The 13,273-nt window shown below is 43.2% G+C and overlaps 1 protein-coding gene across 4 annotated transcripts in view; it reads left to right on the forward strand.

Annotated features, from left to right (window-relative positions):
- Nucleotides 1–13,273, forward strand: part of ATP6V1H (ATPase H+ transporting V1 subunit H) — a 93,415-nt gene that overhangs the window by 23,487 nt on the left and 56,655 nt on the right. For all 4 annotated transcript variants that reach the window (XM_029222650.1, XM_029222651.1, XM_029222649.1 and 1 more), the window contains 2 exons: nt 5,428–5,525; nt 10,116–10,308. In XM_029222650.1, coding sequence (XP_029078483.1) covers nt 5,428–5,525; nt 10,116–10,308 — 291 coding nt within the window. The remainder of the gene's footprint in view (nt 1–5,427; nt 5,526–10,115; nt 10,309–13,273) is intronic.

The following is a 13,273-nucleotide window of genomic DNA, read 5'->3' on the forward strand; positions in this document are numbered from 1 at the left end:
TTATGCTCTGCTCCTTCTGGGTTCTTCTGTCTGGCCAAAGAATTAAATTGACGTGAGACAGACTAACAGGAGAAAACCAGATGTAATTACGTATGTACAGGGGCCCCGTAATATGAGGCCGCAGATGTGGCGCCTGAGAGAAGGAGAAGGGGGTGCGGGGGGTGGGGGGACTTCAGCGGGGAGAAGGCAGTTCACACGAGGTGGGAAAGCAGGTGTTTGGTGACAGATGCTTGCTGGGCCCGCGGGGACAGTGGGACACACAGAGGACTCTGGTCTCCCGGCCCTGTGCAGCTCCCCCCAGTGCCGACCCGTGTACTTTGTAGATCTCCGGTGACATTGCCCTTCCTGGACCAGGGCCTTTGTCTGAGTTCTTTAGGCAGTTAAAGAGCAGGTAAAAAGACAGACTTCTTGAATCCTCTGCTTTCAAAAAAATAACCACTCTAAAAGAATCCTCGTGCCAAAGGGACCCATTTAAAGTGGCAAATTTTGTTCCCCTACAGCTTACATAGAGTGAAATAGACAGATTTTTAAATGTTCAGCTGAATGCATTTATACATCATGTGTCCTACTCAATACTTTCCTTCGCCTCGGCTCCCACAAAGGTTTTCGTTATTATGCATTAGTTTTGCCTGACCTTGAACTCCATAAAAGTGGAATCATACACAGTGTGAACTCTTGTGTGTCCGAATTCTTGTGCAGTATTGTGTCAGTGAGAGTCACTCACGTTGCACTTGGCAGTAGTTCATCTCTTTATTGCCGTGTAGTAATATATTAAATGTATATCATCCATGCTCTTATTGATGGACATTTGAGTTAGTTCTGGTTCTTGGCTGTTGTGAATATCTTGCTATGAACATCCTTGTACATGGCCTTTGGTAGATGTAACCACTTACGCCTGGAGCACTTCTAGAATGGAGTTGCTGGGGTACAGGTTACATGTGAATTTAGGTCCAGCAGTCCAGTCACTTTTCTAAACCAGTTTACACATCGCCAACAAAGTAGGAGAGTTCCAGTTGTTCCACACATAAGATGTGCACACTCACTTTTTAGTTCTATGAGAAAAGATTCATTTAATAGTCATGACACATTGAATACTTTTGGGATTGGTTAATCACCAGTCCTGGAGGATTTCATGTAAAACTGGCTTCTGGGGTTTATTTTGGTCGATGGTGTGTTCTACAAACTCAGCTTTGTGCTTCGCTGATACCACTGGACACACGTGTGTTTCCACTGCATCTGAGACAGGTGCCCTTCTCTGCACTGCAGACGTCTTTTTTTTTTTTTTTAAGCACCCTTGATTCCAAAATTTAGAGGAATATTATCTTTACTTTTTCTCATTTAGTTTGTACTTATATCCCAGCATTATGGAGATAGATATTGAAAATTGGTCTGTAAACATTGTTATAGCATGAGTTTTACTTTGGTACAATGTGGCTGCAGTTTTTATGTTTATCTTTCGTTGCCTACTTGCTTTGTAATTCCTCACTTCTTGAATTACTTTGTAATTCTGCAGAATATGGACCTGGGAGACCCTCTTCACCAGGAAGGTGAATTCTGTCAGTAGCTGTTTTCCTTATGTGATTATTCCACCATAATATAGGAGAATTTGCATTTTCCGCAATATTAGAAAATTTATCTAATGATGTTCTCTTAATGTGTTGAGAAGTAAAGTTAGTTTTTCTCTATCAGGGAGGTTTGTGTGTTTGAGAGTACACATTGTAGCTGGTTCTCAGCCCAGTCTGTCATATATTAGCTAATGAGATTATCCCCACACCCCATGGGATGTGCCCTGTTATCCCTATTTTATAGGTGGGAGGCTCATTCAAGGGCACACGGCTTGGAAGTGGCTGAGCATGGCAGGCTGGTTCCAGAGCCTTTGTTCGTAACTGTTAGGCTACATTACTGCCTTTCTTTCATGGTGGTGGAGTTAACATTGGAGCTGCGAGTCAGTTCACCTGGAGAAAGGAGGGGCGAGAGCTTTCCCGGAAGCAGCTGGAGGTAGAGGTCTGGTTCTCTGGGGGAGAGTAACTGTTGGACCTGGCACTTTAAGGTCACTGCTGGTCCTGGCATTTGCCATGTTGGTGGAGTGATAAGGTATCAGAGAGGTAAGAACCTGGTGATAATTCTGTCAAGAAAACTTCGTGCTTTGGGAGGAAGAAAGATGCTGAGATTGGTACAAGGTTTAGGGATAATTTTAAGACGAGAAAGATTGAGTATATTTAGGGGCTAAGGAGAGGAAACCTGTCAAACAGATCGGAGCTACAGGGAGGGGTCGGACTGATGCGATGCTGTGTGGGAGGAGTGGGACACAGGCCTTGCTGGGGCCGCGGGTCCTGGACAGGAAGAGCTGTCTGCCTCTGCTTGGGGAGAGGGAGGTGAGAAGGGCCGTCAGGGAAGTTCAGTTGGGGGCGCGATGTTGGCAGCTCAGTGACTCGCTAGCTGATGGTCTCCGTTTTTTCTCTCAGTGCTGAGGTGAGGGAAGAGAGCGGGACAGGAGGGTAGAGGTGAAGGTGTGAGCGTGGCTCTGGGGGTGGCGGCGAGAGCAGAGCTTCCTGATGGCTCTGCGTGGCTGTGCAGTCTTCTCCAGCAGTGTTTGAATGACCTCTGTGTGGGGGAAGAGTCGGTGGCTCGCTGGGTTGATTGAAGGCTGACTATTTTCTTCTAAAAAAAATCATTGAATAAATTTGTACATGAGACTAACAGGACAATGTGAGAGAAAGGTAAGGCAGTGATACAGTTTACTTTAATTGAAGGCAGTACCTCAGTCATTTATCACTGTTGCCTTCACTGTGTACTTTGAAAATAATTTCTGGACTGGAATTGGACTGCCTCATGGTGCATCACAGGAGAGAGTGAAGTTTTAGAAGCAGCATCTTTTTAAAAATTTTTTAATATATCTTTATTGGAGTACAGTTGCTTCACAATACCGTGTTAGTTTCTGTTGCACAACAAAGCGAATCGGCCATATGCATACACATGTCCGCATATCCCCTCCCTCTTGAGCCTCCCTCCCACCCTCCCTATCCCACCCCTCTAGGTGGTCACAAAGCACCAGCTGATCTCCCTGTGCTATGCAGCTGCTTCCCACTAGCTAGGTATTTTACATTCGGTAGTGTGTATATGGCGATGCTACTCTAACTTCGCCCCAGCTTCCCCCGCCCACCCCAAGTCCTCAAGTCCATTTTCTGTGTCTAGCTCTTTATTCCTGCCCTGCAGCTAGGTTCATCAGTACCATTAGAAACAGCATCTTTTAAAAATGTTTTAATAGATCTTTATTGGAGTATAATTGCTTTGCAATGGTGCGTTAGTTTCTGCTTTATAACAAAGTGAATCAGCTATACGTATACATCTATCCTCATATCTCCTCCCTCTTACGTCTCCCTCCCTCCCACCCTCCCTATCCCACCCCTCCAGGCGGTCACAAAGCACCGAGCTGATCTCCCTGTGCTATGCGGCGGCTTCCCACTAGCTGTCTATTTTACATTTGGTAGTGTATGTATGTCCATGCCACTCTCTCACTTCGTCCCAGCTTACCCTTCCCCCTCCCCGTGTCCTCAAGTCCATTCTCTACATCTGCATGTTTATTCCTGTCCTGCCCCTAGGTTCTTGAGAACCTTTTTATTTTTAAGATTCCATGTATATATGTGTTAGCATTCAGTATTTGTTTTTCTATTTCTGACTTACTTCACTCTGTATGACAGACTCCAGGTCCATCCACCTCACTACAAATAACTCAATTTCATTTCTTTTTATGGCTGAGTAATATTCCATTGTGTACATGAGCCGCATCTCCTTTATCCATTCGTCTGTCGATGGACACTTAGGTTGCTTCCCTGTCCTGGCTACTGTAAACAGAGCTGAAGCAGCATCTTTTATATGCTCATATATACGTGAGTCCTGAAGCTGTAACTAGCAACGAAGAACCCATTTTTTAAATGTGTCATGTATTTCAACATAGTAGGGTAAGTGGACACAGATAAGAAAAAGACTTAACAGTGAACCAAGAAATTCTCGTGTTGAGAGGAAATCGATGACAAGTGGAAGAGGAGAGAGTGCCCTAGGCTGCCTTTTATTCACTATTGTAGAAACCTTGCTTACGCTGTCTCTCTAAACAAGGAAGATGGAATTCTCCTTTTCACAAAGGGTTACTTAGCTGCTGACCTAATTGGAAAAATACATATATATATTTTTCCCATTATGGAAGATTGTTTTCGAGCTGAAAATTCACTTTTTTTTTGTCATTAATTTCTGCGAATGTTTTGAGTTTTCAGGCAAATTAAGTTACTGGATATAGTGTGCTTTTGGGCAACTGTGTTCACTCCTTTCTAGGTAAAATCTAAGATAACCTTTTCATGATAACTTTTGATTATTCCTCCAAATATATCATTGTGTTTTTGTATTTGAGTGCCTGGAATTCTTTGAAGTGTTCGGTTTTAACAAACTTAGTTTAAGTTAAAACATAGAGCTGAAGTGGCATCATGTATATTAGGTTTTGTGAATTAATATGACATCCACGATCCTCTCCTTTCTTTCTTTTTGTTAGCATGTTCTTTAAGGCTGGGGTCTGAAATTTCCCCTTGTCCCTCCATTTCTTATAGGTATAAGGCTCATGGTAGGTATTTAGGGAGGCGCCCAGGCCAGGTGTCGCTACCAGCTTTCCTAACATGGAGGAGCGTGCAGCTTCTCGGGGATATTTGTTCTCTTTATTTCAAGTTTCAGATTTAACCTCAATTTCTCTAACATAGTCCTGTTGAACTGATAGTTTAAAAAAAATCAGTCTTTTTCAAGTGTTTAAGTAGACTTCTTATGTGCTGTATAGTTTTTTTTTTTAAGTTCTTATTTATTGAGTTTCTGTGACATGTCTAGCTCTCTGCTAAATGAATTACTTTACTTAGTACTAAGAGGACCCTTTCAGGGTGCTTGGGGGCATGATCCTCATTAAGGATGAAGAAATTGAGCATTGACAAGGTTCGGAAACTTGCTCATGGTCACTCAGATATGGGCCTGTCTCAAAGCATACACTTTGATCTCTTTCATTTTATTGTTGTTCTTTGATACTTGTGTAATTATGAAGAGCAGTATTCTCTGTATCGTGCCTCTATTCAGGGCTAAGTGAAACATTGCAAGATAATAAGCTGTTTATCAAACCATATCAAAGGCATAATTACTTTGTTCCTTGATTTCCCTGACTGGATGTGTTCAGTGGGCTTGAGCCGTGTAGGCTTAATTTGGCAAAAGAAGTCAGCTTCGTTTCTAGGAGGACGAGAGTAGAGCAACAAGGATTGACTTTTGAAGAAATATTTGAGACTTCCGGACTTTTCAGATGATAAGAAACTCTAGTAAAAACCACTCCAGAATTTGGTATCTGCATGACCTTGTGACTCGAAGTGCTTTCCGGTTTCAAACGCTGTGCTTCTCCCCGCACAGAGCTCTCAGTACGTGCAGTGCGTGGCCGGGTGTCTGCAGCTGATGCTCCGAGTCAGCGAGTACCGCTTTGCCTGGGTGGAAGCAGACGGGGTGAACTGGTGAGCGCCCTTTATTTTGACTGTGGAGTAACATTTAAAAGCATCTCTCCTTGACAATTTCAAAGAAATGAATACATTTAATCATCTAAAAGAAGGTTTTTTTTAAAAAAAGTCTTGTGTCAGGTTTCTGTGCAGGAGACTCTCTAGCGACTCAGGGCCCCCGGTTTCCCTGGAGGTGTGTCACGTCGGCTCCCTCTACTTCGTATGGAACGTTCCAGGCTCCAGCAGGAGAGCAGGCGCTCAGCAGAAGCACAAGCATCTTGTTTGTGCACACAGTTTAGTTTTCCCTGTCATTTCGGAGAACTTTGGTTTCCGTGTAGGGAGCGGATTACCAGTCAAATTCCCGCAAGTCAGCCAAGGGCCAGCTTTGCAGGCAGCCCTTTCTGAGGATAGCTGTCTCCGGACCATGACGTTAACTCTTTTCTGCACAGACACTTAAAGGTGGACTACACAGATGGTGTTTCCAGTCTTTTTACTTTCTTAAAAGTGATGCAATATTTTGGGCAATACAATAAGAAAGGTTAATTATTTATTTCACTATTATATCGTCTTCCTAGGTGATTCTGTCATTCTCCAATTTTCTTATAATTTAGTCTTTAATATATATTAGCATAGTTGAGAATAATGGATGAATAATGATGAAATAAGATCTAGGATGATGAAATAGTGTGATTCTTCAAATTATAGTTAACAAACTCACCAAGATCACATAGTGTATCTTAGGTTTATAAATAGGTCCAATGGACCTGTATTGTAATTGCAAGATAAATTGAATTTTATTCTATTAAACAAAAAATAGATTTTCTTTTTTGTTCTTTGGAAGACCTATAAGAGAGAATAAAAGTCATGAAACAGCAGTTTATACAAATAGTTATAATTGCTCAAAAAATAAACTTAAATACTAGAATTTGGTCCAGTGGACCGAGGCTAATGAAATGCTGCTGTTCAAAATATTGTTGGCACTAATATTTTGGAGGATGGTAAGTGGTATTAACTATTCAGTTTAGCAACAAGAGCAGGCATAAATACAATCTAGAATATTCCATGTTCAACCTACACACTTTGATATGCTAATGCCCACTAACAAGGTTAGTAGTAATCAAATTAATACAGAGACTTTTAGGTTGAGAACAGGCATTAATAAAGGTAGAATATGTTAACTTGCTGAGAGTAGGGCAATTTGGAAAAATCATTGAATTTTTTCACTTTTTTTTTTTTTAAGTGAAAGCTTTGCTTATCTGCTGTGCCTGACTTACGTCCTCCCCCATGTGACAGAAGATGTCACAAGCCTGCATCTGACATTAATTAATTAATTTATTTTTGCTGTGTTGGGTCTTCGTTTCTGTGCGAGGGCTTTCTCTAGTTGTGGCAAGTGGGGGCCACTCTTCATCGCGGTGCCCAGGCCTCTCACTATCGTAGCCTCTCTTGTTGCGAAGCACATCTGTGCTCCAGATGCACAGGCTCAGTAGTTGTGGCTCACGGGCCTAGTTGCTCCGCGGCACGTGGGATCCTCCCAGACCAGGGCTCGAACCTGTGTCCCCTGCATTAGCAGGCAGATTCTCAACCACTGCGCCACCAGGGAAGCCCCTTTTTTCGCTTTTTAAGAAAGAAAACACGTACTTTTTACTCTGCCAGTTGTTTTGTTTAGGGTCGGAAGTTTTCTTTTTTTCCTTTTTGGTGCTCCTCAAATCACAAGCAGGGATCCTGAGAGGAGAAAAAATTGTAAGCATACCCTGTTTGAGGAGAGTGGAAGAGGACTGATGGTTTAAGACCCCAGGACCTTTTTATCTCTGCATAGTTTCTTTTCTTTCCTTCTTGGTTATTACATGAATGACACACACTCTTTCTGAATGTTTCTGGGCCCGTGTAAGATCAAGAGTATGCTTTGACTTCACTAGAAAGTCTGAAGATTAGCACTGATTTTTTAAATACTGGAGCTAAAAGGGGGCTTTTGCTGGGGTAATTGCTTCCCCAAATCCAACGGCCATTTATAAACATTTATATCCTGACATTTGAAGTATTTTGAAAGTATAAAGTAGTATATAAATGAAAGGTAAGATTAAAAAAAAAATATCGCATGGTGAGGTGTGAGGGGCCCATGGGTCTGACGAACAGCAGGAAGTGTGCATGTCAGCCAGTGGTCAGCTGTTTGTCTCCCTAGTCCCTGCGTTGGCATGATTTAAAAAGAAAAATCATCATTAAAAAAGCAGAGCACAAAATAGTTATTTTGGCGTCATGGACCTTAACCTCCTTTCTGATCTTGGATTGGACAGTTTGTGTTTTTGCACTCTCTACGTGATGCTATACCATGTATTATGGGGAGTAAAGGGAACGTATGCAGTCCTTTCCTTTAAGAGATATACAGCATAGCTGGAAAGTATGAAACACCTAACAAAGGTAGCACATAGGATGCCACAGCACCTTTGAGTAACTTTTACAGTGACTTTAAAAGTAACACTAAACTCACCAGTTTGCGAGGGAGAGCAGAGACCTACATGGTAATTAGCACCCGCTGGTTCTTCAGGCCCAGCTCGAGGGCCACGGCCTCTGGGAATCCTCCCTCCCCCTGCACTGGGCTCTCAAGGAACATGGACAGTGTCTTGTTTTTGCCCATTTTATCCCCGTGCCTTGCGCTGTACCTGCCGCATAGACCCTCAACAGATACTTGTTAAATGACTGTGTTTGGGTTTCTGTTGGGCCTTTGTGTCCTTTGTCCCCCTTAGCTCGCTCTTCCTGCCTCACTGGATTCAGAGTTGGGTTCTTGCCCCTAAGGGAATCCCTGCCTTATTTCAGTGAACAGGGGCCTTATTTTGCTTCATTAGGGTGTTTCTGTGGTTGATATTTGGGTATAGAAGACCACCTTGTCTCTGCAATAGAATCCCGTCTATTGTGGGCACACTTTTACTCTGTTCAGCTTCTCTGCGGTGTCCGCATCGCTGAGCACGCCTCCCCTTGAGACCTTCCGTCTGGATCTCAGCACCAGTGTATTGGCCTTGAGCTCTCCTTCGCCCCTCTCACCGTTAAAAATTTTCCCTTTTAACAGAGAAAATTTAATGTGAAGAAATTAAATTCTCCCTAGGTATAAACTAGGTATAAATTTGTGAACTGGGTTTCTGAAAACAGGTAAATAAAGGGACTCTCAAGTGTCAGGGATCCTACTACCCCTAAAGCGGGGAGCAAAGGGTAAGAGGTTGGACTTGCCAGGATTCACGGGCTGCAGGAGGGGCTGCATGAAGTGAAGTTCAGGCCTGGAGGGGACAGTACAGCTCAGCTGGGGCTGGGTCCCCATCCTCGAGGTCGGGGGCCCAGACGGCAGGTGCTAGTGTCTCGAGGGTGCAGGGACGCTCGTTCTGCCAGAGCCCGTGCAGGATGAATTCAGCTGCTGCCGCGGGTGAAGAAGCGTGCTGAAGTGATGCTGGCAGGAACAGGAGGTCGACAGGAGAGGTCCCTTCTTCCTCCATCCCTGAGTCAGCCGCGAGCACCTCCTGTCGCCGAGCCAGCGGGGAAAGCGGAAATGGGGAACGCGGAAAGTGAATTGTCAGCCACAACATCCCAGAGTGTAGCAGGCTGACCTTAACAAGTGGAACAGTCAGAGCGCAAAGGAAGCCAGGTACCAGGGTGCTGATAGTATAAAATGCTGTGCTTTGACCGCTGTTGAATGCTGACATCAATATTAAATAAAAGCAGGCCTTACGTACCAACCAAAAGTAGAACAGGTTCAAGGGAGAAATCATGCATGAGAAAATTAAGGGCAATTCAGCGAATTTATAAGTGTATACAAATCACAAAAATGGGGAAATGGCACAAATATAAGCCTTCCACTAAGTTAGTAGTTGTAAATCGCAAAATTAGATTTAAAATGTATTTAATTTCGTTAACAGACTTTTATTTTTTAGAGCAGTTTTAGGTTTACAGAACAATTGGAAGCACAGAGAGTGCCCGTATGTGCCTGCGCTCCCACGGTCTTCCCTGTTACTAGCAGCTGGTGTTAGTGTGATACCTTTGTTTCAGTTGATGAACCAATATTGATATGTTCTTACTGACTATGTTTACAGTAAGACGGGAGGCTGAACTAGAAGCTTCTGAGGTTCTGACACCAAATTTGATGATTGGCTTTGTGTCAAATTCAGACTCATGAAAGGCTTTTTCCAAACTCATTTCCTCTTTTCTCTGTCGAGTTTCCTAAATATTTTTAAAGCTCTAAATGATCCTCTTGGATCATTTTCAGTCCAGACTGAAAATCTTGATTATACCGTCTGGCTTCACTGAGATGTGCATCCGCTGTGTTACCATGTCCTGAGGCTTTTACTTCTTGAATGTCCGTCAGGGTCCTCCTACTGTTCCCTCTGTGGGCCGTGCTCCCTGCAGCGAGGGCGGTGGTGTCCTTGAGACTCTGGAGAGAGGCTTACGTGACGCCGTGCAGGACTGGCCCTCTGTGAGCAGGGGTCTGGCTTGCTCGTTCCTTCGGGGGGAAAAAGAGGACGTGATTCAGAGAGACTGATCCATCAGCGCAAAAAGAACAATCAGTTATTTCTTCTCTCCTGTTGTACTGTCGTGTTAAATGTTTTCTCAACGTGCGTTCCTTTTCAGCATCATGGGAGTTCTGAGTAACAAGTGTGGCTTTCAGCTCCAGTATCAGATGATTTTTTCTATATGGCTCCTGGCGTTCAGTCCTCAGATGTGTGAACACCTGCGACGCTACAACATCATTCCTGTTCTGTCCGACATCCTGCAAGAATCGGTCAAAGAGAAAGTGACAAGAATCATTCTTGCAGCATTCCGGGTACGTGTTTTGTGTGTGTGTGTGTGTGTGTGTGTGTGTGTGTGTGTGTGTGTGTGTGTAAGGCATTTTTTTCTTACTGTGGAGTATATTTCAGGGCTTTTAGCAGGTGGGAAAAAGTTGCTTGTTCTCCATGTAGTTATGGAAGTGTGGCATCTTGGTGAGCTTGGAGTAAAATATCCCAGTTTGTACTCATGGCAGGGGGAGTGGACAGGTGGGGGGAAGCCATCTAAATGGATGACACGTAAGAGTGGCTGGGAGATGATAGACCTACAAATCCAAGCTATTGGCTTTAGAATTTGTGTTTTTAACCATTGTTTGTTCTTACGCTTTCCTTAAACAAACAACGACAAATCAAAAATAAAAGGTTGTGCAGATGTATTGCAAAACCGTAAATGGCATAGACACCACATTTGCCAAATATAGTCACTAACATCTTTCAGATTTTTCTAAGCAAATAGAGATAAATATATAAATAGGTGTCTAATTTTGTTTTGTATTTAAAAATAAGAGTGGTGTCAGGCTATAAATACTGTTCTATAACTTTATTCTTAACAATATATAATAAATGTGTTTTCATTTTCCTGTACTAGATCTTCAGTGTTCTTTTCAGTGGCTATATTCTACTGTGTTGATGTAAAGTGGTTTATGTAATCAGTGTCCTGTTGATGGAAATGTGAGGTGTTTCCAGTTTCTTTTACATATGTTTTCCCACTTTGATGAGTATTTCGGTTGGGTAAGTTCCAGAGATGGAATTGCTGAGTCAAGAATATACTTTTTACCAGTTCTTATAGATAATGTCAAATCACCTTTCAAAAATGTGCAAATTGGGCTTCCCTGGTGGCGCAGTGGTTGAGAGTCCGCCTGCCGATGCAGGGGACGCGGGTTCGAGCCCCGGTCTGGGAAGATCCCACATGCCGCGGAGCGGCTGGGCCCGTGAGCCGTGGCCGCTGAGCCTGCGCGTCCGGAGCCTGTGCTCCGCAATGGGAGAGGCCACGACAGTGAGATGCCTGCGTACTGCAAAAAAAAAAAGTGCAAATTTATGTTTCCAGTAATTATATATTGGGCAAGAATACAGAGAGTCCCTACTTTCTTTCTCTTAGTGCGTGGACTTTTTTCTAAATTGGAAGCTGTTCATGAAGTTGGCGTGAAAACTCTTTTAAAAAAATAGATTTTCTTAATTGGTGAACTGTTAGGAAAGATAGTCATCCTCGATTCAATATCTTTGCAATTAGATTATCCTAGAAAGATGTTTTGGATTATTATTTTTTTTCCCTTTGTATGACTTTCACTTCTGGGAAATAGAAAGATCAACAGTTGCCTGAGTGATAAACATGGAAGTGAATCGTATTTTTTCAGCTCATAGCTACCTACCCTTTTCTGTATGTTAGTTACATATTTTTTACGTTAAAATATCTATCTTTCCAAATGTTGAAGATTGTAAACATTTAGCACAAAATTATTTCTTTTGATAATTTGTTAATAAGGTGACTTGTTTAAGGTGAAGTATAGGTGTGGGAAGAACTGCTGTAGAACTCAGGGTCTTATTTCAGCTGTTCTCTTGTTTCATAGACTATATCTCTACACTTGTATCTTTCCCCCTCAGTTTTGATAAACTTACATGTTTTTTTTTGTTGTTGTTGCGGTACGCGGGCCTCTCACTCTTGTGGCCTCTCCTGTTGCGGAGCACAGGCTCCGGACGCGCAGGCTCAGCGTCCATGGCTCACAGGCCCAGCCGCTCCGCGGCATGTGGGATCTTCCCAGACTGGGGCATGAACCCGTGTCCCCTGCATCAGCAGGCAGACTCTCAACCACTGCGCCACCAGGGAAGCCCCCTTACATTGTTTTTTATAAGTGTCATTTAGATAATATAGTGAGTGCTGTGAGTTTTAGGAAGAAATCAGATACTAATAATTTATAGTAATGGATTGAGATTTAATCTAAAGCTCAGCGTAAGATGCTTTTGTTTTTGTTTTAAATAAATTTATTTATTTATGTATTTTGGCTGCGTTGGGTCTTTGTTGCTGTGTGTGGGCTTTCTCTAGTTGTGGTGAGCAGGGGCTACTCTTCCTTGTGGTGCACGGGCTTCTCATTGTGGTGGCTTCTCTTGTTGTGGAGCACGGGCTCAGTAGTTGTGGTTCGCGGGCTCTAGAGCGCAGGCTCAGTAGTCGTGGCTCACGGGCCCAGCTGCTCCACAGCATGTGGGATCTTCCTGGACCAGGGCTCGAACGCGTGTCCCCTGCGTTGGCAGGCAGATGCTTAATCACTGCACCACCAGGGAAGTCCGTTTTTGGGTTTTTTTTGAGACAAGCCATTTGTCTTATCAAATCATTTATTTATTTATTATCTCAGTTGATTTATAATATTACATTAGTTTCAGGCATATAACGATTCAGTATTTTTATAGAGTATACTCCACTGAAAGTTATTACACAACAATGGCTGTCGTTCCCTGTGCCACACAGTATGTCCTTGCTGCTCATCTATTTCACACACAGTAGCTGGTATCTGTTAACCCTGACCCCTGTCTTGTCCCTCCCTCTACAGCCCCCAGCATAAACTGCTTTGCCCATAATGTATGTGGCAGCTGTTCTAGCTGAGCTTCCCACAGACCTTGCTTAGTATTTTGTCCCTTCTCAAAGTTCCTCCTCCCATTGATTTTCTTGTTAAGTCATTATTATGTTAGATAAAAGGGTCATTGGAAGCAGGTACCTCTAATATGGGTACATGGTAGGTGAGAGGTGTTTGTTGATATTAGCTGGATCCTACCTTTGAGCTGTTCCCTCCCCCTCTCCCTCCCTCCCCCTTACCTATCCAATCCTATCCTTTCTTTTTCCTGTTCATCCCCCCATCCCCCATTTCATGGATTATCTATCCACGTCTCAATGCATCAGATGTTTATTGAACACCAATTACGGAAGGATGAATATGACAAGATACTTTTTCTAAGGGACTTTGTATTTTGTGT

Source organism: Monodon monoceros, unplaced genomic scaffold (genome assembly GCF_005190385.1).
Source record: "Monodon monoceros isolate NGI ecotype Baffin Bay Population unplaced genomic scaffold, NGI_Narwhal_1 Super_Scaffold_14, whole genome shotgun sequence".
Taxonomy (NCBI): Eukaryota; Metazoa; Chordata; class Mammalia; order Artiodactyla; family Monodontidae; genus Monodon; species Monodon monoceros.